The sequence below is a fragment of the Copidosoma floridanum genome, unplaced genomic scaffold (genome assembly GCF_036245765.1).
Source record: "Copidosoma floridanum isolate Cflo_tuat_1 unplaced genomic scaffold, Cflo_Japanese_pri ptg000015l, whole genome shotgun sequence".
Classification (NCBI taxonomy): domain Eukaryota; kingdom Metazoa; phylum Arthropoda; class Insecta; order Hymenoptera; family Encyrtidae; genus Copidosoma; species Copidosoma floridanum.
The window spans coordinates 3,932,346-3,959,921 of NW_028321892.1; the positions used below are offsets into that span (position 1 = coordinate 3,932,346).

Below are 27,576 nucleotides of genomic sequence, written 5' to 3' on the forward strand. Positions count from 1 at the left end.
GAAGTGTTTGAAAACGCTTGCAGCGAGGCAGTATAAAAAGAAGATTTGCTTTTAAAGAACAGCAAATAAGTAAGACGCAAAAAGTCAAAGAGTGAAAAAGTGAAAAAGTGACTGTAAAAGTGAAAAAACCAAGGAAGCAGTGAACATGTGAAAAAGTAAGGTTAGAAAGAAAAGGAATAAGAAAAAAGGTCATGTTACGAGGATAGATGTATAAAAAAGCTGTGTGGTGGATAATGAAGATCTCTACATGGACAACAGTGGATAATTTAATAAGATACATGAGTGTCAAAAACAGATAATGAAAAGGGAACGTGTAACAAATAAGATAACCTCAGAAATATAGATAGCTGATAGAGTAGGCCCCGTTATTGTAGACAATTGGTAAGGAAGATACCTGAATTACTGGGTACTAGTTAAAAGGACCCTGCTTTATCAACAGTAGCGTGGATAAAGAAGATTTATATATCATTAACAGGGCAGAAAATACGTAAAATGACAACAAAGGCGGAAATAAGTGTAAACATGAAGAGTTATGCTGAGGCTACCCTAAATTTATAGAAAGACGGCAAAGGTAAAGAGAATGATGACAGTATGAGCAAAATGGAAAAGTGATTAGAAAGCATACTTATAGTGTTAGTAAGATTAGAAGAAAGAGACGAAGAATGGAGAGAAGAGAGAACCAAATGGGATAAAGAGAGACAGGAATGGGCGAAACAGAGAAAATCTCTAGAAAAGAGAGTTAGTAGACTAGAATGGGAAAAAGAAAAAGGTGAAAGAGAAAGAAAAAAAAATATATAGTGATTAAAGGGGCATCTATTCAAAAAGTCAATTTAGAAAAAAAAGTGGAAGAATACATTGCCCAGAAAATAAATATCAAGGTTAAAGTACAGAAGGCTACTGAAATAGTTTTTAATAAAGGAAGAGGAGAAAAAAAATTAGTGATGGTAGAACTAGAAAACAAAGTAATGAAGGATATCGTTATGGCAAACAAAAAAAAGCTAAAAATATATTGAAAATGATCTGACTGGAAAAGAAGGTGGAATTCAGAAATTGATACTAGATAAATCCAAAGAGGAGAGAAACAAAGGAAAAACCACAAAAGTGGGTAACATGAAAAAAATTATCAATGAGCAATGGCTTAGATATAACGAGTGGAGCGGAAAATTTATAGAAGATAAGAAGAAGATTCAAGAAAAGGAAACGAATAAGTCACAAGAATGATGGGTGCAAGAAGAGTAAAAGGTGGAGGGAAGAAGTAAATGTAATATAAGTGTATGTGTTTGGAATATAGCAGGTGTATTAAATAAGGACAGTGAGGTGTGGAAATATTTAAGTGACTTTGATATGATAGTGCTGGTGGAAACGTTGTCGGAAAGAAACAAATGGACGGATCTAGAAAGTAAGTTATCGAGAAAGTTCGAATAGAATTTCGTATCAGCGGTAAGAGAACATAAGAAAGGGAGAAAAAAAGGAAGAATAATTACAGGACTTAACAAAAAGATAGAGAGCAAGAAACTCGAAGAATCAAATGAAAATATAATAATGCAAGAGATAAAATATTGAGAACAGGAATGGAAAATTATTGGAGTGTATAGTCAAGAGGTAACTGAAATAATAAAAATTATAAAAGAAAATGCAGGAGGGCAATAAGCTGGTAGTGTGTCTAAGTAGAAGATCGGAATGCGGGAACAGGAAAAAAAGGAGGATGGATCAACGAAACAGGCTGGGAAAGTAAAGAAATAGACATAAGGAAATCTTAGGATGAAACAATAAATGAGGAAAGTAAAAGGTTGATTAACGAAATTACAGAAGAAGGATGTGGAGTAGTGAATGGACAAAAAGGGAAGGAAGGAGTATTAACATATGTTGGCAGCAGAGGAGAAACTATAATTGATTATGTTATAGGAAATCAAAAGACTTTTGATCAGATCAAATTGATAAAAATAGGATACGGAATAGAGTTGAATCACCTACCGATGTATATTTAGAAAAAGAAATAAAAACAACAGAAAAGGAGAAGGATGAGGAAAGGGAATCACCTTTAGAATGGTCTCAAGAACTGATTGATCAGTTTCAAGAAAAATATAAGGATTGGAAGATAAACGAAAAAGAAGTAAATGAAAGATGGAGGGAAATAAAAAAAATGGTGGAAAGATCAGTGCCTAAGGTTAAAAAAAAAGATAAAAACATGGAAATTGGGAGAAAGGAGATGGTATGACAAAGAATGAAAAGCTAAGAAAAAAAGTCAAGGAAGGCAATGAAACTATGGAGGAAACAGAAAGTGATCATACTTCATAAGAAAAAAAGAGAATACAGAAATGGGTGCGAAGCAAAAAGGACAAGGTTGTAAAGAAATGAAAAAGAAATATTGAGGAAAGCAACATTAAAAGGAGAAATGTAGAAGTATACAAACAGATTCAGAGAAAGGAAAGACGGAATAAATAAGAAGATAAAATGGCAGGATTGGAGATTACATTTCATGGAAAAGTTGGGTGGTAAGATTGAAGGAGTAATAGTACTAGAAGAATCAACAAAAAAAGAAGGGATCTCAAGTGGTACCACAGAAGAGCAAGAAGAATTTAGAATACAAATCAACAAGTTGAAACTGAGGAAAGCAGTAGGAGATTACAAACTGGAAAATGAGATCTGGAAATATATGCCAAAAGAGTTAAAGACAGCTGTATGGCAGTTGATGAAAAAATTATGGGAAAAAGGAGAAATGCTGGAACAATGGAGAACTGGAGTAATTTATCCAATGTACAAAAAAGGAGATAAGGATAAGCCGGATAATTATAGAGGAGTAACACTAACTTGCACAGCACATAAAATATACGCTAGTATGCTAAACGCATTGTTTAGGAAAGAAATTGAAAAAAAATTACCAGAGAGTCAATTCATTTAGGGAAGGAAGAGGAGTAATAGAAGCAATTTATACGCTAAATCATTTAGAAGAGAAAAGACTAAGCAAACAAAAAAGAAAGGTTGCTGCATGCTTTATCGATCTTAGAGAAGCTTTCGATCGGGTGGATAGGGATGTACTAGGAGAAAGACTAGTAGAGATGGAGGTGAGTGAAAAATTGAGAAATAGAATTATGAATATTTATAAAGAAGGAAGGAGTGTAAAAAAAAAACAAGGAATGTAGTTAAAGCAGAAGAAAGAATATCAGAGGAATTTTGGACTGAAAAAGGAGTGAGACAGGGGTGTCCCTTGAGCCTAATTCTGTTCAACGTATACTTGGCAGACCTGGAGGAAGAGCTGAAAAAAGGGCAAGTAGGAGGATGTAGTATAGGAAATGAGAAAGTATGGTGCCTTTCGTATGCAGATGACATTGTGCTAATAGCTGAAAGGAAAGTAAAATTAAAGGAAATGTTAGAAAGATGTTAAAAGTATATTGAAAAGAAGAAAATGATCGTAAGTGATACAGAAACAAAAATTCTAGTGATGGAAAAAGAAAGAAGAAAAACAGAGTATGGAAGTGGGAAGGAAAAGATTTAGAAGAAGAACACAAAATAAGATATCTTGGATACATTCTACAGAAAAATAGCACCAGTGAAAGACACATGGAAGAGAGAAGAAGTAAAGCAATAATTGCTATGGAGAGTGCATGTAGAGGTGAGAGGATATTTAAGAACAGTAATAACAGGAGGAAGAAACTTTTTACAGCACTTGTGGAAAGTGTAGCACTATTTGGAGCAGAGATATGCGGCTGGGAAGAAGATAAAAGGCTAGAAAGTGTGCAAAACGATACTTAAAGTGCACACTAGTATTAGATAGTAACACCCCAAATTACATAGTGGAAGAAGAGTGTAAAATAAAGAAGCTAAAAATAAAAGCATTAAGAAAAGAGCTGAAGTTTGAAGAAAAAACCAGTGACTCAAATATAAAATTAGTGAAAGAAGGTATAAGAGAAAAAAGACAAGGACAAAGTAAGAATGAATATTGGGAAAGGATGAAAGAAAAGACTACAAATTCTAAAAGAAGAAAGTGTAAAAGAAACAAGATACATGAAAGGAGTAGAATTTACGGAGGAAGTAAAAGAAAAAATAATGGCCAGTAAAAAACCAACAGATACAACAAGACATATAGATACATAAAAACAGAGGAAGAATCAGAGTACCTGAAAAAGGATGTAACAAGTAAAGATAGGAGGCTGTTGGCAAGATTTAGTTGCGGAAATGAGTGTAAAAAGAAAGAATACTGGAAAGAAGAGAAAGAAAAGATATATAGACTGTGTCAGATGGAAAAAGAGGACCATAAACTCATACTGAGGATATATGAAAAAACAAAGAGTGGAAAAGAGATAGAAGAAGTTCTAAGCCAAGATGCAAAGGAAATAAAAGTTTTAAGAAGTGTGGTTAGGCTAAGAAAAGAAATTCTAAAGGAGAGGAATTGAAGCTTTAAGTGCGAATACCAAAGAGAATTGAGATAAAGTATGAAATCAACTCAAAGAAGACGTCAGAAAATTATTTAAACAATGGAATAAAGAAGCTAGAAAAGAAGAGAGAAGAAAGTGAAAAGTGGGAAAAGGTGGTGGTAAAAGATGACTGTAACAGACAATATAAATAGTGGTACTGAATATAGTCCTGTTTTTATAGGAAAAAAAAATTTTTTTTTAGATTTGTTTATGATAATCTATAAATTTTTACTGATTAATTCAATTTAGTTTTTCTTTGTAGTTATAATTTATTTACATTTTATTTTATTTTGTTTATAGAAACATAAAAGAAAAAAGATGAACATTTAATTGTATTCATAGTATAGAATATGCAAAGTTGTAAGAAATGTAATGGAAGCCCTCCAAACCCGAAAGGGTTGGAGTATGAAATAAGTAATTAAAATAAAAAATAAAAATAATATTAACAATCTGTTAGGTTACTAATTGCTAATGTTTGCTGCCTAATTAAAATCACATTTATTGATATATAATACTAAAAAATAGTCGAGTTAGTTATCGCCAATGCTGATTTGCCTGAGGAATTATTCTGTTAGTCTACTCAGCTAAAATTAAGTGACTCATCACCAATGATTGCTTGCCTCCAACCACATTTCATTAAAAAAAAAAAAAAATACTTAAAAACAGTTCAGTTATTGATCGTCAATGTTTGGTTGCCTAAAGGCACTTTTTTTAGTAGATAATACCTAAAATTAGTAGGGTTTCTAATCGCTGATTCTCTGTAGGCCAAGGTCTTACTTGTTTATTTACTAGACTTAAAAACAGTTGGGTTTCTAATTGTCGATGCTTGCTCGTCGAAAACAACCGTCAGGTTGATAATCATTGATGCTTGTATCCCTAATAATATGTTTTCTTAATTAATTATACTAAAAGTCTGTTAGAATGGTTATCACCGATACTTGCTTGTCTGAGGATATATTTTGTTAATTAACTATACTGATTGAAACACAGCTAAGTTTTTCAAGAAGTTTCTTATTGCCGATGCTTGCTCGCTTAGCAGTATATTTTATCATAACATAATACTAAAAAACAGTATGGTTTTGAAAAGATAATGCTTGCTCGGCTAAGGGAACGTTGCATTTATAAATAGTACTTAAAAATAGTTAAAAGTTAGGTTAATAATCGTTGATGCTTACTCGTTCAAAAATATATTTTGTTTGTTGACAATGCTATTGAAGTGTCGGGCTGCTAATTGCCGATGCTTGCTTTCTTACGAATACACTTTTTTGACACATAATACTAACAATTAGTCCAGTTTCTAATCGCCGATGCTTGCTCGCATAAGGGTAAAATTTTATAATAAATAAAACAAACGAAGAGATAAGTCGCTTATTTGCCTACATAAGAACACATTTCATTGATAAATAATAATAAATTTCTAAACGTTGAAGTTTGATTGCCTGAGGACATATTTCATGAATAAATGATTCTGTTAAATTGTTAAGTTTGTAATTAACTTGTCTAAAGGCCGATGAAATAAGAATTCTAGTTCTAGATTAATATTGTTTGTCATTTTATTGATGTACCACAAGTAACTGAAAAGAGAGAGTAATATTTTTATGAACTAAAACATTAACAAAAGCAACATTACTTCATTCCTATGACTGTTAATTTATGTTGCTCTTTTACCATACGTTTAACAGAAAAAATAATTGTAATTTTGTTGCAGGTTCATATTTTACAGACTGTAATATGTTTTGTTATTGTATTATGATAAATCACTTATTTGTTAAAAAAGTTGGAAGATTCATTATAATGACTTGATCGATAATTTCATAGTAATGTTCATAAACTGTTAGAATAATGTGTATTACAAAAAATAGTTGTTTTTGCGATAAACAATAGTTGTGCAAAAACTGACATATTTTACCAGAGAGTACAATGTGTACTCACAAAGCGTATTCACTAGTACATTTGACGTTAAGCACATTGCAATTACGATTAATAAAAACCTGTAGTAATAGAGGATAGTTTAAGCACTAGTAATACACCTATATACACCAAATGTCATCAAATGAAGTAAAAACGGTATTGGATAGATCAAAGTTGTCTCTTTTACGTAAAATTGTTGTATTGATATCGTTTTGTAAAAGGTATATTTATATATTGGAGTGAGTGATGGCCCGGTTGGCTGGATCGTGGGATAGCATTTGGAGACCATAGTTGGCCAGTGTGACGTATACGAGCAAGTACCTCTGAATTTTCTCATGTGTTTTTTCACCACGCAGTGTTCCTCGTGGAAGGAATGGGCGAGCTTCTCACAGCAAAATTGCCTACTGATCTCTACCCCCCTCTCTACATTGGGTGGCCTCCCATCCCTCTTCCCTTTCCTCTCCCAAGTGCTAAGTGCCCATATTAGTGCCCTTAATTGAAGCCGGACGTAAAGCACTATAGTATATATATATATATATATATATGTATGTATACGGTGTGTTCTATAGAATATCATAACTTAGTACTTATGTAGCCAAGTACCCACTGTTTACTGGTTTTTTCACATTCTTTTGGATCTTCTCCTGTTAAGTACTTTTCTCATATTTTTTAGCATTACTTAATTTAGACCGGCGCATAACTTACTGTATGTGACAGCATTATTAATTTTTAAGATGAATCGAATTATTAATTACTAATTGTTGTCTATAAATGAATTTTATGAGCAAATAAACATCAATTTTGAATAAATATGATAATTTATATCGTGATATTGTTTTTCAGGTGCAATTAAGTCAAGTACTGTGTTAGAAGTACCTTTTTTTACGAAAATAAATAAACACTGCCCACACTGGTCATCTCTTAGAAATCAGTAAACCGAACTAAAAAGCATAATTAACGCAAAGCTTTATAACGGTACTAGTTTTCATTAACATTAGCGGCTTTGTCATGAATGAGTTGGATGCTTTGCGCCAAGAGGCTGAAACTTTGAAGAATTCTATTAGAGTAAGTAATTTGAATAATTAATTATTGTATATCTATTTTTATAATTCTCTAGTCTCTATTACATTGATAATGTACAATTGAAAAATAACTGACCTTTTTTGTTCATTAGCAATATCAATAGTATGCCCCAAAAAAATCCTTGTATCATCTGATAAATGTTTTAACCAGGACCAAAGCAATATATCAAGGATAGTTTTCAAAATGATCAACTCATACATAACACACATATAGTACATCGCACAACTCGTCATTGAATGAAGTTTTTTAGATGATTAAAGTAAAAGAAAAGTGGTGTTGGCTCTGTGGTGGGCATGTTAAGTATCGAAGCAAATCTGTTCCACTCGTCGTGGGTCAGATGCAGATCCGTTAAATACAGATTTTTATGATGCTGTATTCCTTAACAGAAATTTTCTTTGAACTCTGACTATTTAGGGCGATTTTTTTTCCTCAAATCTACCTTAAGTATAGTTTCAGATTTTTTCTTGCCCCACAGGACTTCAGGTCTATTTAAATGCAAACCAGTGGTAGGGTTTAAGTGGAGATAAGCATATTCAATACTATTAGTTGTCCTGGAATCATGAGGCTTCTTTGAGAATGCTAATTAATCTGGATTCGATGATTTGGCTGATAGCGCTGACTTAGTTTTCTCCGGAAAAAAGCCACATAGAGTAGGGATGGGTGATTTAGAAAAAATTGGATCGTCTAAAATTGATCAAAACAAAAATGATTAATTAAAAAATCGAAGATGGAAAAATCGATTTTTTTTTTTTTTTTCTTAAAAATCTATTAATTATTCTATATAATTACAATGGGGTTAAAAAATTTGTTCATTTTAAGAATAAGGCGTGCTTTTAAATACCATTTCAGAAGTATTACTACATCCATTTAATTACTGGAATGCTCCAAAACTGAAAAAAGTTATGTTTATTTTATAACTACAATATTTTGTTAGCAAAATTTTTAGGCCTCCTAGGGGCCCAATTCACTAATCTTGTCAGCCTTCTTACGTAATAAGATGTTTTATGAGAAAATTCTGACTAATTAAGGCATATACATAGGGCTAAGGGAATCCTCTGATTAGTCGAAACTTTCTGATTTGGAAATCTAAGATGTAAGGAAGCATATTCTCTCTAAGTGAGAGGGCTGACAAAGTTAGTGAATTAGAACCCAGATAAATTTAGCATTATGCCGAAAAATGTTATTAAAAAAATCTACAAAAAACTGATTTTTTATCTAAGAAATCGATCGATCTTTATAAGATCGATCAAAATCGCTTATCTCTAACATAAAGACGAGTTTGCATGATTTATTGCTGGTGCAAAGTGTCAGCTTAACTGAAAAGGTCTAATAATAGCAGTGTATTCCACTGACAAATTTTCCTCTGAATTCGTGGAATAAATTTTGCAGGTAAAAATACGTAAAAAGTGATGTTTTGATAGTGACTGTAACAATCCACCCCCAAATATAGGTGGCAAGTAGGTGTCCCTGATGACCAGCATTGAGGCCGTCGTAGCAACCCAATAACAAATTTTATCGATTTAAAATTCATGTAAATTAACTCAGTAATTTAAAAACAAATAAAATGCCAATTAATCCTAGCCAAACTTTTTTTTCATCACTGTTGGCATAAAAGACAAGACATATGTCTCAGGGTTTCGTTCAATTGGTCCTTTTTCGCTACATAAATGCAAAAACGGTGGTGCTGCTGCCAACCTCCGTAGCCAAGTGGTGTAGGGATGTCAATTTGAAATCGATTTTCGAATATTTGATATAGTACACTACATATTCGAATGAAATAGAATATTCGTGCCAAATATTGGTATATATTCGATATATGTATTAGTGAGCCTCTGCCCCCCTGCGCGCTCCGCGCGCCAACCCCCCCTTTTATTGTGTTATAAGTGTAATTTTTTCAAAATAAGATTTGTATTAATATTTTTTGAGGCCTTAAAAAATGATAAAATTAGTTGTTAGTATGAAAATAATGTGTTAAAGTACATTTTACAGAATTCGGAAGACTATGGCTTTTTTGGAAAATACTCAGGAATAAATTTTCTACGCTGGGGTATGATTACTGGTCTGTTTTTTAATAAATATGAAGAACAAGCTGCTAATTTCAAATAAAAGTGGTAAAGTTTATGTAGACAGAGAGATGTGCCCTTGAATTTCTGTTGGTGAGCTTTATTATTTCTTCTAGTGGCTCCCTTTTTTAAATGAGCTGTCTATCCTGTATGTGTCAATAGATATTTCTAAGCTCTTATAACTATATATGCCCCCTGCGCGCTCTGCGCACCAACCCCCGTAATTGCAAATTAGATTTACGAAGTATGGAAAAATACCCGAATTATATTAATTGTTACTTAAAATTTATATATGCAATAAATGTATATTGATCATAATTAATTACATAAATTATTAACTATCAATTTTTATTTTCCCTCACCAATAACAGCTATTTCTATGGGATTAGTAGAACACGATTTTTAAAACAATATAATTTTTAAAGAAGCATGTAACGTTATGCTACCTTTTCAACTACGAAAATTTTTCGCATGGTTTATTATGTCTTATAATTTTTTTGGTAATATTATTTAGAACAAATACAAAAAATTTTTCATTAAAAATTGTAAAGATTATCAAAATAAAGCTCTTTTACATTGAAACGAAATTTTTAATTCTGAAAATATGTCTTGTAGAGATTTCAGTTTACCAGAACCAACAGAAACGATGAAAAAAAATATTGATACTGACAATGATGAAAGGATATTTTGTAAACATAAATTGCATTAAATGTTTTCACAACTTAGTCATGATCAACGTCGAATTTTTCAAGAAATAATAAAATTTAAAAAAAAAAATTGTTTTCATCGATGGTCCTGGTGGAACTAGAAAAACTTTTCTATACAGAAGATTAATTTATTATTTCATATCAATTGAAAAAAAATTCTTACAATGGCTTGGATAGGTATTGCTTCTATTCTGCTTCCAAAGGGGATGACCACTTACAGAACTTTCAGACTTCCTTTGGAATTAAGTACTATAGAAAGTGCATTCTTTCAGTTTGAGCCAGATAAACAAAAATTACGTAATGTAAAAGTAATTAGTTGGGATAAAGCTTTTATGGTACCGAAAAAATCGTTAGAAATCGCTGATAGGACTTAAAAAGATTTATCTAGTGGTAATAAACCTTTTGAAAATAAAATAATAATTTTAGGTGGAGACTTTCGTCAAATTCTCCCAGTAGTAAGAATCGGAAACAAAATTACTATTGTTCAAGAAACCATAAAATTTTCCAATTTTTGGCCTTTATTTAATATTTTCTATTTAAAAAATAATATACGTTCAATTGATAAAAAATTGTCTTCATTGCTACTGGATATAGGAGAAGGCAAAATTAAAACTTTTATAATTCCTCATACATTGAAAACAAATGATATATGTTCTTAAATTTTTAATAATGATAATGATTCTTTTATAAGTAAAGCTATATTAACATCTCACACTAAATACACTCACTTTTTGAACAAAAAAATTTTAAATAATATGGTAGGAATATTAGTAACGTACTATAGTATTGATAAAGCAAATCACAACGGAGTAGATAAATTAGACGATAATATTTATACTAATTTTTGTACAGAATATTTAAATAGTAGTAAAGAAAGTCTTTTTTTACACGAATTAGATTTAAAAATCAACGCTATTGTTATGTTAATACGAAACTTAAACATATCTGAAGTACTTTGCAGTGGTACAAGATTATGAATTACAAAATTATTTAAATACAACATCGAAGCTGGAATAATCTTAGGTGAAAAAAAAGGAAATCAAGTCTTTAGTCTAAGTATAACACTCAATACAAAGAATTCTTCTTCACTACCATTTATATGGTACAGAAATCGATTTCCATTTATCTTAACTCTTCCTATGGCTATCAATAAATCTTAAGGTCAAAGTTTCGATGCCTTAGGGTTGTACTTTAGAAAACATTATTTTCTAATAGGCAATTATATGTTGCACTGTCTAGATGTTGGAACCAAAAAAAAATTTTTATTCCAATTGAATCAGAAAACAAATTTGAAATTAAAAATATTGTTTGGAATGAAATTTTAGAGTAACAAAAAAACTATTCTATAGTTCATTACTATTTTTATACTTTCTTGCAAATTTTATCTTTCATCAAAAAAGCAAATTTTAGTACCGTCTAGTACCCAGATTTATATAATCATTAACAATCCGTTTTTTGTTACATGTTTTCAGATACACCATCATGGATGCAAAATTTTATCAGTGTGATAAATGTAACTCAAAATTTTCAAATCAAGAGTGTCTATCATCGCACGAAAAAATTCACAAAAAAAAATCTTTTGTATGTGATCTGTGTAGCATTATAATATTAAACAAGAAAAACTATTTTGCGTCACACAAAAGAATGCCAAAACATTGAAAAAATTTTTAAGAATATTGAATGCGAAAAAAATTTAAAAAGAAATCATCACTTACAGAGACGTTTGAAAAGTCATGAAAAAAACGTTTAAAAGAATATTTGTCAAAATTGTGGAAAAGGTTATGTAGGGTTAACTTAATTTTTTATTTTTATTATAAAATTATTTTTACAAGCTCTAACACCTCAGAAGAATTTCGCTGCTCTTTTGAGATCCTAAAAAACAATTTAAAATTTACTGAGTCAATATTTTGTATGAAACTGTCTTACAATCATGGTAACAAAATAAAGTGAATTTACGGGTGTACGGTAGATGGTGCGTTTACCCCTAAAAGCAGAGCACCTAAAAAGACATTTTAGAGTATGTAATCATAATAAACATCGTAAGTAAGATAATTGTAACAAAATTCGTTGTTATGGTCAAATGAAATTAAATGTGTAAATTAGACCACTTGTTACGGTTAGCATGCCGTAATTGCATGTAGAGTAGTTTAATTTTCATCAAAAAAATAAGCAAAATATATAGAAACAGATTGCACTTTCGATTTTCGTAGTTTAAACATTTTTTTTTTAATTTTATCATTCATATACATTTAAGCACATTTTAACATATTTTAAATATTTAAACAGAATATAAATTATCCGCACATTTTACATCAAGACAAAAATAAGGAACTAGTGAATAAAATAATAGAAAGTATTTCTTAAACAGTCTTGAGACATAAATTATAGGTACATAGTTATTCGGCTTAGAAAATCACATGAAAACCTCATCATTTAAACCACAAGTCGTCGTCACATGATCTTAAAAATACTATCTTTCTAGTAACTTTCCTGACAGCCGAGTCCGTAGCTGATTTGCAATCAAGCCCGCATGGGAGAAAAGACTGAAGTACGTCCAGAGGGAACTAGGTGCCATTAATATTTAGTTTTATACTACTAATAATACTACTAACAATAAACAACAGGTAAAAAGACAATTTAATTTTTTGACACGACTGCGCCAGTAATGCAGCAAATACAACAACACACAACGGACACAACCACTGAAGAAAACAAAGGGCGCGTTCTAAAATAGTAGCAGAATGCCTGCTAGCAGGATCTCTTATGAAATGTGGCAACGTTACACATGCTAAAAGCAATCAACCTGCTATGACTTGACCAGTAGTATAGTAGAAATCTAGTGAGCATCGAGGGAGTGAGGTGATAATGTCCGCCATTTGAGGCTCATAGGGAAAGGCGTTAGCTTGAATACGCATTATTTAGCATATATATACGTCGCGATATACATATGTATGTATATATATATATTTGTATATATATATATATATATACAAATATATGACCAAAGTCCCCTGGAGCCTCAGATGGTGGTCGACCAATCACGAGCGGTCCCAAGATTGTCCGCTTACTCCCTCGAAGCTCACTAGTAGAAATCCGTCATGGTTCCGTGCGACGTTGTCACTAACCTGCTAACAGAAACTTTTCTTCTCATTTTGGAATGGGAGGGAAAGTGGACTACTTCGGAGCTACCAACTGCGAATAATAAAACAGGCATCGAGATTCGAGATCGACTCAAGAGGCCTCATCATATTAGAAAACGTTAATTGATGATTTTAAAGACGATAAGCAAAATAATGCTTTATCACATTTAAATAAAATCTGCAAATTTGAAGAAAAATCATGCAAAGATTATAGATTACCAGAACTATGTAAAACAGTAAAATCTAAGAATATTGACGACAATGAAACTGTTATTGATTTAAAAACAAATTTTAAGGATTTATTTGTTAAACTAAATAGGGATCGAAAAACAATTTTTAATGAAATTATTAGTAGTGATACAAAATTATATTTAATTGATGGTCTAAGAGGTTCTGGAGAAACATTTTTATATAAAACATTAACTTTTCGTTTTTTGTTGAAGAAGAAAAATGTTGCAAAAGTTGAGAAATTAAAAATCGAGAGTTGGTTAAAAAAAAAACCAATTATATCCATGGTTTGGACAGGAATTGCTTCAATTTTATTACCTAAAGGAATTTTAGTCATAGAACATTTCGATTACCATTAGATTTAAATAACGTTAAAATTTGTTTTTTTAATTACAAAACTAATGAAAAATGTAAAGAAGTACATGTAATCATTTAGGACAAAGCTTCAATGATCCCTAATAAAGCTTTAAGAATAGTGTATAAAACTTTAAAAAATTTATGTGATAATAATATTCCATTTTGTAGAAAATTATTTATTTTAGGACGCAATTTTAGACAAGTACTTCCAGTGATGAAGCATGAGTGTAAAAGTTCTATAATTAGTGAAACTATAAAGTATTTATTTCTATGAAAACACGTCAAAATTATAACATGAAAAATTAATATGCAATGTACAGATTTAAAGTTTTCATCAATGTTAATGGACACTAGAAATGGGACCATAAAGTGTTTTGAAATTCCACAGGGATAAAAAACTGATGACATTTGTAAACAAATTTATGGAGATGGTACAAATAGCTGCCTAAACAAAGTAAGTCTAACAACTTATAACGAACTTTCCTACATTGTAAATTATGAAACTTAGAATTTTATTAAAGGAAAAGATCATACTTTTTACAGTATAGATTATGCGAAATATAGAGGTAGTGATCGCACTAATTAAAATATTAACATCAATTTTTGACTGAAAAATCGTTCACTGCGTTGCTATATTAATAATAGATTACATTAATAGATACATTAATCAAACAAGATGATAGTCGGAAAGAGTAATTGTTAACAGCGGTCCAACCACTTATCTCTGAAGTAGCTTAGTTGTGGTCTAAATACAAATCAGGTGTCCGTCGTGACCCATTGTTTGTTAACTTAACTAAGCTTGTCGGTCATTTTAATTTAATGTTAGCTACGAGTATATTTTAAAATGTTAGTAGTGGGATCAATTCTCATTTCCCCTTTCACGTACTCTTTGGAGAGGAAGTCGGCACGTGGTGCCCGGGGGATTTCAAAATTTCGTTACTTATATTGGCTCGGTCGTACAACCTCTCTCTCGACATATCTGAATCAGGAAAAGCGGAAGGAGTTATTGTTGACTGTTAGCTTAACTTTCCCGCTTTCCTTTACGTATTTTTTTTAATTTTATACCGGCTTACCACGACAGCCTACTTGGCCTAGTCGCGAGGGCCACCCACTCACCACCTATGTGTGGGGGTGTATTGCCACACCCATCTCTAAATCTTTTTCCTCGCATCCTACCTGAATCCATGGGCACAGTGTGAGTATCTCCGGAGGAACACCTTGCCAGTTAAGGTGGCTCCAGTGGCCTCAATGTTAAAATTATAAATAACCCAACCGAGGTTAATAAAATTGAATTATATTCTTTGAATTTCTATCTTTCTATTCGTATAAAAAAAAATTGAGGTTGACGATGAAAATTGTAAGAAATCATGCTTACAAAATCGTAGTTTTAAGACGGGTTGGATAGGAAATGCAAGCTTACGCGATATACGACCTACTGCTGCACTTATATAAATAACTCGTAAGGTGTAAAAAATATACTATCTTGTATATATTATTACGTAGTTTTCGATGACATGAGAAAAGTGTCTTGTTATCGAACAAAATCTTTAAATAAACGGAGACTAAGTATACAGTTGCGAGTGCAAGTCAGCTCTTAGCTGTCTGCATTCTGCAGAGTACATATATATGGGTATGACTACAGCTGAGCAATGTTGCCACATTCTTGAACTTAGAAGCATACCGTAACAGTTCATCAATTAGGACAGCATAAAACTTTTTTGTTTTTTTATATTTACTTACTAAAGTGACAGATAAAATGTAGAATATGGCTTACAACAGTCTCTACGATAATTTTATACCATATTTTAAAGAAAATAATGATTAATTTTTAGTCTCCCCATTTTGATACGGCACTAGGCGCTGGAGCCACCTTAAGCTGACACTCTCTGCACCGATGGTGCATCGGGTCCACTCACTACTGTGTAGCCTTTCCCCGGAGAAGACTCCATTAATCCAGAACGTCCACTCCTCGCCGGTTAAGCTGGCGCTCTCTGCCAAAGCATCGGACCCAGGCTAACCAGCATCCCCGGAGAAGCCCTGTGTTTCAGGGGCCACTCCTCGCCGGTAAGGCTGGCGATCCCGGCTCGACGCCTGTCATCGGGTCCACTAATCCCTACCTATAGTCCTAACACTGTTTCGCATTCACCCAGGCCCGAAAACCTGTGGGGCAAGGAAAAAATCCTGGAAGTACTCTGAAGGAAAATTCCACGAAAAAACCCGCCCCGAAACAGTCGGGGTTACATAGGAACTTTTCCTGATGAAAACAGTTTTTGAAAAAATCTGCATTCACCGGGAATCGAACCCATGACCCCTAGAACTGCGTTGTATCAGTAACAAGCACGCTTACCACTGAGCCAACGCCGCTCCTGCTTTCCTTTACATATTGCAAAGTAGCAACATTTGTCCAGATTACAAAAATTAGGTTTTTGCAAATGGTATAAAAATTCTATAGTGCAAGAGGGTGGCTTGGCAACTCATGTATCAAAAACGAGTGAAAACTAATAATGTCGCTATGTTAGGTTTACAGTAGTTAACATAATTATTTATATTGTGGTTGCTCATCAACTATACATTAACTCTATCTTAGTCTATTTGTCTTAGTTCTTATCTACCGGTGCAACTGTTCCTAGCTAGCCTTTTGCATCTGTTAGTTCTTTAAAGTTATTTTATTATTTTACGCTTTGAAAAGTATTTCATTTGATTTCTTTTCCAGTCAGCATGGGTCAGCGTGTATGTATGTGAGTCATGGATGGTCGTAGTACCTTAGCTACGAGCAATCTTGTAGGTGATTCACCTCTTTTTAGATGCACATTGGCCCCTGCGTTTAGTGTTCTAAAATCGGCACGTAAGGTTTTGAAGCAAGGGGAAAAAAAATTAATGTGGATACACCGATGTTACAACAGATATTGACAACTATAATTCGGCAGTAATTTCACCTAATTCGTTCAAGATTATTTATACTAGAGTGTCCTTTATAAATCATACTTTTGTATGAAATATACAATTATTTATAAAAATCGTAAAAAAAATTACTAACACTAATGTAAATTTCTAGAATTAACACAAATGTATCATGTTAATAAAGTAATTACCTTAATGATAATTTTACTGTGTACCGTTTTGTTCTTTTATCATTAAACGAGGCGTATGCGTTAGCACACACTAGGCTCGGATAGGGTGATTGGGAAAACACAATAAAACACAATAAAATTAAACAGCATAAAAATAACAACTTTTAATGTCACTCACAGGCCAAAAAAACACAGTTAATATACACAAAAATTGTAAAGGTTAAATTTATACCGGAGAAAATAAATACTGTCTATATTCTTAAAGCAACGAACTATTGAAATATATAAAGGTGAAAAATGTAGAAAGAAAATAGTCAAGTTGAATAACACGATATGTAAACACGCACTGGCCTTGAGCTCGCAAGAGATTTTAAAAGTTACTCGAAATAAATGTGAAACTGAAAGCACTGATAGAGTATAACTGATTGAAATATTGAATAACTATAAACCACCGTCTGTAAAAAATGCACAATTACTGTCTGTGAAAATACACAAGAGTTTCACTGAGTCTTGCTGTTGATAATCACTGGTAGTTCGATGAGATTAACTATTTGAGCTGGTCTGCAAATTATGAAATGAGCAACTTAAACAAAGCACTAAGTGCACTGCACTGCACAACTGAGTTTTGTCCACTGTATAGCGAGAGTTAATCAGAAGTTTTACACAAGCATTTAAGGCGATGTATGCACCTTTGAATGCTAGAGTTTGGCAACGTAACTTAAGAGAGTCTTTCTTCGACAAGAGCTGAGTATAATCTGGCGCTTACAGTATACAAAGCTTGCCGCGTGAATACGCACACACACACCTGCAGCGCGCCAAGTCGACCAAGCACACACGCACAGAGCGTTGAACCGACAGAGACTACAAGTGTACACAGTGTACACAAAAGCCGGGCTTACTGTCGGTCGCTCTCATTTCCAACAATCATATAGTCATAAATTATGATTAATAATTTGCTTTTAACCGGTACCGAAAAGAATATCGGAGGAGGGACAGAGGAGGGCTTGAGGGGGACCACTTAAAACGTGAGGGGGGCCTGAGGAGGGCGAAGAGGGTCTTTATTTTCGTAGGATACTTATTATTAGGTCAAAGTAATATTTTGAGAGGGTACTTCAGGAAACATTTAGAATTTTGACACGGGACGAGAGGGGTTAGTAACTGAATTTGGTCTAACAACTAGATAATATAAGGTGTACAAATATAGACACGACCCCTAAAACATCGTTGTATCAGTAACTAGCACGATTACCACTCAGCCGAAGACACCTTTTTTTTTGTTTACATTACTCTATATACTACATTTAATTTTGTTTAGTTGATATAAACAGAGAAAGTAAAAGAACAAAGAAGGTGAAGATTACGGACACAGGATACGTAAAAACTCGGCAAACAATATCCGTGGAATCCATTTACTAAAATTTTGAGGTGCTTTTCAATTTATCTTTTAGCAAACCAAAAACTTTATTATAAACATGAGATTTTTTGCACTTTTTATAAAAATCAAATTAATAATTCAGTGTTTGTAGTAAAAATTTCGATGAAAAGGCTTTTAATAAGCCCTACGAACCACAAAAAAATTTAACTTTTTGACATCTAAATTTTTAGGAGAATAACAGTCAAGTTTATTCATCAAAATGTATTATTGTTGTTATTCAAAACAGAGCCTACCTGTTTTTAATTACGTTTATGCAAGTGTAACGTCAGAGACGCATGCTGAAATTTCAGTTAAGTTCATTAGTGCAATGACTCATATTTCACACTCATTAAAAATTAAATATATACCAAACGCTTTTAACTACGCAGCTCCATCAACTAGGTACAAAAACAATAGATAATCCATCGTTACGATAGATTGTGCACTCCCAACAGCATAACAAAAAAATGATAGCAACCAAGCACTGATTTATAAACGAGAAGTGTTTTACATGATTTCAACAATGTTGTAATCTTATGCAATTGCACCACAAGTTGCCATCCTCCCAAAACTGTGACGCCGACTATGGGAACCTATAAATATGTACAAATACATATGTAATGCGATACAAATTTATAAAAACTATAGAATCGCCCGATCTGAGCCAACCAAGCTGAAACAGTAAGATTTTTATTATTCCTTCTTTTTCAGCAGCTTGATTCGCCCAACTCGGCTGTATAAGTTATTTTATTGTAAAATTTACAAACTCCTGCATAATAATTATACCCACCAAAACTTTGTACGGAAACGCTGAACGCAAAAAGACGCTCCGTTTTCTAACAATGCAAGTGAAGCAGGGGGACTCAAAAAAACCCTGATTGGAAAACAAGTCATTAGTGATCCCTTGCCAAACTGCACAACAAGGTATTGGAAATATATAAAAGGCCAAGCATTTGGTCAAAAATCAGAGCTTTCATCTGGAGGACTAACCCGGAGACAACTCTCTCGCTGGACGTTCACATCGAAGGACAACCCCGACCCGTTTACCCAGCGACCGTCGTCAGCGAGCGTTTTAAAATCTATTGAGATGTATACTCGACGTCTAGACTTGCCCACGCGCGTTCAGTATCCCCTCACAATCAATAACTTAAAATTTTAATAAAAGTAAGTTATTCTAAAGGTCTCTTTTCTTTCTATCTATCCATTTCTTTTTATTCTATCCACAAAAGTAGGCACGATCCCGTGATCTTACAATACCGTTTGTAAAATTACTCGCACTAGCAAACTGGAGTGACAGGCGACGGAACCCCACACTCCAAGTTCACCTTACGATGTATGTACGACTAAACTCCTAGGCAACTTAGCCCCAACCGACGACAAACTGGTGCGAAGCTCGGACGTACATATATAGCGGGCGTAGCAAGGAAGGAGCTCACCTCTTTGCTTACTACGACTGTTTTGACATTAGCAGCACCTTCCTGTATACATTATTGCTGCGATAGCTCAACCCCAGCTGGAGGACAGACCTAGCGGGAAGCCAGACAGTGTATACGCGACACAAGCAGTGGAGCCAGGACACACTCTTCTGATTAAACATAAGTGCCAGCCACAGCACCTTATCGCCCGATTCCAATTGTATTCCTCAAACCCCGAAGAACTTCCAAGGCTATGAAGCGCAAGCTTAGGTCTAGAAATAATTATAATCTAGAAGAATTAATAAACTCTAAGGGCTTACTGTTCAGTCATTTATTCAGTAAACAACGTTTCGACTGCACTTAAGGCAGTCCTTTTCAAGTCTCTGAGTTGAAATAATTATAATAAAAATAAATATTACAACAGCTACCATAAACTACAGGTGTAAACAATTAAATAAAATAAATGAACTTACAAATTATGTAGAGCAACGTCTACTTAATATTAAATAATATCTATATCTGCTCGAATATAACCGACTGGCTTTTAAGCTGTCTGAATATAATCTAAAGTAGAATTAGGTACATGTAAGTAACGACACACATGAATATCAAAAGATTGTATACATGTATAAAACGGCGCGAATTCAAACACACGATAAGACTCTGTTTGTATTTTTAATTATTTTAAACAATGTTTGATATAATATTTGAGTACTGTACTTAAATTATTTGTGTCAGTAATCTTATTTACAGTATTTAACTTAGTGATATATATCATTTCTGATATAAAACGTCTGTAATAATAAATATCTTGGTCGAGTACTTGTACTGAATCGAAGTCGAAAGTGTAGTCATAATCTCTCATATGTGTATACACTACAGACGAATTTTTCTCGTTTATACAATTGCGTTCATGTTCTTTCGTTCGAGTATCAACAGTTCTACAAGTTTGTCCCACATAATTTTTATCACAATTTTTACACTTGAAACCATAAACGGAACACACTTTGTCGATGGTGTCAACGCTATCTTTTCCTAAATTATTTAAAAAATTAAATTTACAAACATATCTGAAAATTACTTTTATATTGAACTTATTCAAACCTTGTGTCGTCGGCTGAGTGGTAATCGTGCTAGTTACTGATACAACGATGTTTTAGGGGTCGTGTCTATATTTGTACACCTTATATTATTTAGTTGTTAGACCAAATTCAGTTACTAACCCCTTTCGTCCCGTGTCAAAATTCTAAATGTTTCCTGAAGTACCCTCTCAAAATATTACTTTGACCTAATAATAAGTATCCTACGAAAATAAAGACCCTCTTCGCCCTCCTCAGGCCCCCCTCACGTTTTAAGTGGTCCCCCTCAAGCCCTCCTCTGTCCCTCCTCCGATATTCTTTTCGGTACCGGTTAAAAGCAAATTATTAATCATAATTTATGACTATATGATTGTTGGAAATGAGAGCGACCGACAGTAAGCCCGGCTTTTGTGTACACTGTGTACACTTGTAGTCTCTGTCGGTTCAACGCTCTGTGCGTGTGTGCTTGGTCGACTTGGCGCGCTGCAGGTGTGTGTGTGCGTATTCACGCGGCAAGCTTTGTATACTGTAAGCGCCAGATTATACTCAGCTCTTGTCGAAGAAAGACTCTCTTAAGTTACGTTGCCAAACTCTAGCATTCAAAGGTGCATACATCGCCTTAAATGCTTGTGTAAAACTTCTGATTAACTCTCGCTATACAGTGGACAAAACTCAGTTGTGCAGTGCAGTGCACTTAGTGCTTTGTTTAAGTTGCTCATTTCATAATTTGCAGACCAGCTCAAATAGTTAATCTCATCGAACTACCAGTGATTATCAACAGCAAGACTCAGTGAAACTCTTGTGTATTTTCACAGACAGTAATTGTGCATTTTTTACAGACGGTGGTTTATAGTTATTCAATATTTCAATCAGTTATACTCTATCAGTGCTTTCAGTTTCACATTTATTTCGAGTAACTTTTAAAATCTCTTGCGAGCTCAAGGCCAGTGCGTGTTTACATATCGTGTTATTCAACTTGACTATTTTCTTTCTACATTTTTCACCTTTATATATTTCAATAGTTCGTTGCTTTAAGAATATAGACAGTATTTATTTTCTCCGGTATAAATTTAACCTTTACAATTTTTGTGTATATTAACTGTGTTTTTTTGGCCTGTGAGTGACATTAAAAGTTGTTATTTTTATGCTGTTTAATTTTATTGTGTTTTATTGTGTTTTCCCAATCACCCTATCCGAGCCTAGTGTGTGCTAACGCATACGCCTCGTTTAATGATAAAAGAACAAAACGGTACACAGTAAAATTATCATTAAGGTAATTACTTTATTAACATGATACATTTGTGTTAATTCTAGAAATTTACATTAGTGTTAGTAATTTTTTTTACGATTTTTATAAATAATTGTATATTTCATACAAAAGTATGATTTATAAAGGACACTCTAGTATAAATAATCTTGAACGAATTAGGTGAAATTACTGCCGAATTATAGTTGTCAATATCTGTTGTAACATCGGTGTATCCACATTAATTTTTTTTCCCCTTGCTTCAAAACCTTACGTGCCGATTTTAGAACACTAAACGCAGGGGCCAATGTGCATCTAAAAAGAGGTGAATCACCTACAAGATTGCTCGTAGCTAAGGTACTACGACCATCCATGACTCACATACATACACGCTGACCCATGCTGACTGGAAAAGAAATCAAATGAAATACTTTTCAAAGCGTAAAATAATAAAATAACTTTAAAGAACTAACAGATGCAAAAGGCTAGCTAGGAACAGTTGCACCGGTAGATAAGAACTAAGACAAATAGACTAAGATAGAGTTAATGTATAGTTGATGAGCAACCACAATATAAATAATTATGTTAACTACTGTAAACCTAACATAGCGACATTATTAGTTTTCACTCGTTTTTGATACATGAGTTGCCAAGCCACCCTCTTGCACTATAGAATTTTTATACCATTTGCAAAAACCTAATTTTTGTAATCTGGACAAATGTTGCTACTTTGCAATATGTAAAGGAAAGCAGGAGCGGCGTTGGCTCAGTGGTAAGCGTGCTTGTTACTGATACAACGCAGTTCTAGGGGTCATGGGTTCGATTCCCGGTGAATGCAGATTTTTTCAAAAACTGTTTTCATCAGGAAAAGTTCCTATGTAACCCCGACTGTTTCGGGGCGGGTTTTTTCGTGGAATTTTCCTTCAGAGTACTTCCAGGATTTTTTCCTTGCCCCACAGGTTTTCGGGCCTGGGTGAATGCGAAACAGTGTTAGGACTATAGGTAGGGATTAGTGGACCCGATGACAGGCGTCGAGCCGGGATCGCCAGCCTTACCGGCGAGGAGTGGCCCCTGAAACACAGGGCTTCTCCGGGGATGCTGGTTAGCCTGGGTCCGATGCTTTGGCAGAGAGCGCCAGCTTAACCGGCGAGGAGTGGACGTTCTGGATTAATGGAGTCTTCTCCGGGGAAAGGCTACACAGTAGTGAGTGGACCCGATGCACCATCGGTGCAGAGAGTGTCAGCTTAAGGTGGCTCCAGCGCCTAGTGCCGTATCAAAATGGGGAGACTAAAAATTAATCATTATTTTCTTTAAAATATGGTATAAAATTATCGTAGAGACTGTTGTAAGCCATATTCTACATTTTATCTGTCACTTTAGTAAGTAAATATAAAAAAACAAAAAAGTTTTATGCTGTCCTAATTGATGAACTGTTACGGTATGCTTCTAAGTTCAAGAATGTGGCAACATTGCTCAGCTGTAGTCATACCCATATATATGTACTCTGCAGAATGCAGACAGCTAAGAGCTGACTTGCACTCGCAACTGTATACTTAGTCTCCGTTTATTTAAAGATTTTGTTCGATAACAAGACACTTTTCTCATGTCATCGAAAACTACGTAATAATATATACAAGATAGTATATTTTTTACACCTTACGAGTTATTTATATAAGTGCAGCAGTAGGTCGTATATCGCGTAAGCTTGCATTTCCTATCCAACCCGTCTTAAAACTACGATTTTGTAAGCATGATTTCTTACAATTTTCATCGTCAACCTCAATTTTTTTTTATACGAATAGAAAGATAGAAATTCAAAGAATATAATTCAATTTTATTAACCTCGGTTGGGTTATTTATAATTTTAACATTGAGGCCACTGGAGCCACCTTAACTGGCAAGGTGTTCCTCCGGAGATACTCACACTGTGCCCATGGATTCAGGTAGGATGCGAGGAAAAAGATTTAGAGATGGGTGTGGCAATACACCCCCACACATAGGTGGTGAGTGGGTGGCCCTCGCGACTAGGCCAAGTAGGCTGTCGTGGTAAGCCGGTATAAAATTAAAAAAAATACGTAAAGGAAAGCGGGAAAGTTAAGCTAACAGTCAACAATAACTCCTTCCGCTTTTCCTGATTCAGATATGTCGAGAGAGAGGTTGTACGACCGAGCCAATATAAGTAACGAAATTTTGAAATCCCCCGGGCACCACGTGCCGACTTCCTCTCCAAAGAGTACGTGAAAGGGGAAATGAGAATTGATCCCACTACTAACATTTTAAAATATACTCGTAGCTAACATTTAATTAAAATGACCGACAAGCTTAGTTAAGTTAACAAACAATGGGTCACGACGGACACCTGATTTGTATTTAGACCACAACTAAGCTACTTCAGAGATAAGTGGTTGGACCGCTGTTAACAATTACTCTTTCCGACTATCATCTTGTTTGATTAATGTATCTGGCAACTCTAGCAACTATTATAGTTAATAATGTGTAAAAATTACTATTACTAACCCTATTAGTAATATAGCAACGCAGTGAACGATTATTTAGTCAACACCTACATGAAATATTGGGCGATTTTCACCGCTTTTGTTGCAACAAATTTGATTAAATAAACGAACAATGCTTAGTCTAAGTAAATTTTAGCAATGTGTCATCCTAACGTTAATATTAAATGACATGGAAAATCTGTAAAATCTTAATGTAAAAGAGAAAGGAAGGGTGCAAGTGAGTAAATTACTTAACCCTCTCTTGACGCATGTAAGAAAGCTAGCCAGAGATGGGAAGTGCCAATTTTGAGTGGCTAAACTAGAGCAACTCCAGTCAATGAGACCTTTAGCTATTGTCTTTTCCTCCAAAAATTTTCGGTGGCAAGCTTTCCTGCGTCGTTTTCCAGCCAGCGCGAGGTCAAGGTCCGCTACTCCTCATTAAAAGGCCCAGAGGCCCCGAGAGAAGCACTCGACTCGACTTTACAGTAGCCCTTCAAAGTAGACTGAGTAGTCAGAGTCTGCCTCTGCTTTAACCCAGTCTACTGCGAAGCGAGGCTCAGTTACAGTTTAATTTCACCCTTGAACGGTTGACTAGGTAGCTAGAGTCCGCCTCTGCTATCTCACAGTCCTCCACGAGTGCGGTTTCAAATCTTCGATCTCGAACACCTCGCGCTAGTTCACTCCGCTTTACGTTTATACCGAAAATACAAGTAAGTCAAATTTGAATACTAAAGTGACAAGTTCTTTTCTTTTTTTTCCTCTCGGTTTCAAACGTGGACGTGTTTTTGTTAGAGTTCGAAATTTGGTATCAGTAAATATCACGTTACGAAATTAAATAGACGAATTACTCCTCACGTAAAGTCTAGAGCAATCACATTTATTCCGGATGGTACTGGTGGATCCTAGACTGGTCGCGAACTTAAACCATTTTACCCCCTTGTTTAACCTCTAGATTGTAACTACCTTTGTTCGTTACGATACTGGTAATTTCTAGATCGCGAACGGGATACGGTTCGACACATTACACCAAGTATCCTCGAAAAATTCGAGGTTCGCCGCGAACGAGTGCATCGCATTTTTGCTTCACAACCGCATCGATTTAATCAAAATGGTCGTCTTCGCCCCCTTTTAAATACTCAGACAAGAAAAATAACTACCCATTAGCCCCGCGTCCCACCTACGCGCCCAGTGCGAGTCCCGAGTTATTAAGCGAAAGCTTAGACTCAAATAATACGTTGCGCTGACGTAACACTGTAGTGATGATGATTTTCAAAATTTTTTAAACTATCTGCTGCCTCCACCCTTCCCCTTCCTTCCCCACGATTGACGTTATTTTTTTTATTTTTTAGCTTGATTTGACTATGCAAAACTACCCCAAGCTGCTTCACCCTATTCCACGCTTTCCCAACTTTTCCCATGCTGCCGTTCACTTTCCTTACGCTGTTCAACCCCTTCCTTACTCATTTCCCACGGTGCACCACATTTTACCCCTTGATCAATTTCTTATCCACCCTTTCATTATCTTATACACTACGCACATACTTTGAGAAAAAAAAATTTTTGTAATACGTTATAAATTATTATTTATTTTAACATACTATTTTAAATTAATAATATTAAATATCCTTCTGAACAATATGAACTGAAAATATAACAGTGTTGAAACCTATAAGTTCTCGAATATTACATGTACATTCGTATTTCAAAACAGTTGAACGCATTCATTTAAAGGCATTCATTAAATTGTCAAAGTGTATTGTTAAAAAATCACATATTTAATTTCTTGTATTTTTAAATGTCTTTAAAAAACATCTCTTCTTAAAAATCCTCTTCCACACTATGGACAAACATTTTTGTTCACGACTTATTCGTGCGTTAAGTGGTGTCTTTTTAAATGATAAATTTTTTTGTCACTGGTGTTGCAGGTGACACCTGTATAGATTTTTTCAAATTTGTGCCCCTTCAAGTGTTTCGTTCATTTTTTTTTGTTTGTTTGATTTTTTTTCACACCTTTTTTTTAATTAATTTTCTTATGTTTGGTTTCTCAAGAGTAATCTTTGAATCTTGAACTGCAATTGTTATATTTAAATTTTTTATTCCCATAAATAAAATAGCTTAAAACATTTTAGAGCTGTAATATTCGTTATCTAAAAAATATTTTTATGTCATGATTATTCCTTTGAACACATCGATGTTTTATACTAAGATATGATGACAACGTTGAAATTTATTACGAATATTGTAGAATTTCAAAAATTAAATAAACGGTGGCTGTAATATCATACTTAGATAATTTAATTATGCGTAAACGAATTCCATTACATAATTTGTCTATTATACTTTCATTTTTTATTCACATTACTACTAAATTTATTTTTAAATTTATCTCATGAAGTGGTAATCCTCCATCGATCGCATTTAAAACTTTAATTTGGAAAATTTACTTCATATTTTTGTCAGATCCATTTGTTTCCTGTGCTATTGCATCATTAATACTGTAGTGGAATGTAGTGAGTCCTTCGAAACTGCTAAGTATTTTACTGTTGGATAATTATGTGTATTCGTTATGTGATGTACAAAAACTTGGTTTGTAAAAAAAAATTTTGTTTTTAAAAAATTTGAGTGCAAGAGTTTTTCATTTTTTATTAATATCGTATTGTCAACGAATTAATTTTACCTTTTCCTGTATGTAATAGAAACAAGAAAATTTTTTATTCAGTGATCTTTGATTTTTTTTTAATTCAAAAACATTAAAGTGTTTTTATAGATAAGAGTACTTTATTGTTTCTTCTATAATAGCTAATTTGAAGTTATTTTTTAAAACTAATAAAATTTGTCCAAATCTCTGCCTATTATTTTTAGTTTTCCTCCAAAATATAAATAATAATCACAAAAATCTTTCCCGTTCAGTCCACTTTTTTTAAGTTTTCTTTAGAATTGTTAACGCTTTGT

General features: G+C 33.7%; 1 protein-coding gene across 3 annotated transcripts in view; it reads left to right on the forward strand.

The window, feature by feature from the left end:
- Positions 1-27,576, forward strand: part of Gbeta13F (guanine nucleotide-binding protein subunit beta-1) — a 358,024-nt gene that overhangs the window by 47,719 nt on the left and 282,729 nt on the right. For all 3 annotated transcript variants that reach the window (XM_089592292.1, XM_089592290.1, XM_014353804.2), the window contains exon 2: positions 7,170-7,391. In XM_089592292.1, coding sequence (XP_089448418.1) covers positions 7,335-7,391 — 57 coding nt within the window. In that variant the 5' untranslated portion in view covers positions 7,170-7,334. The remainder of the gene's footprint in view (positions 1-7,169; positions 7,392-27,576) is intronic.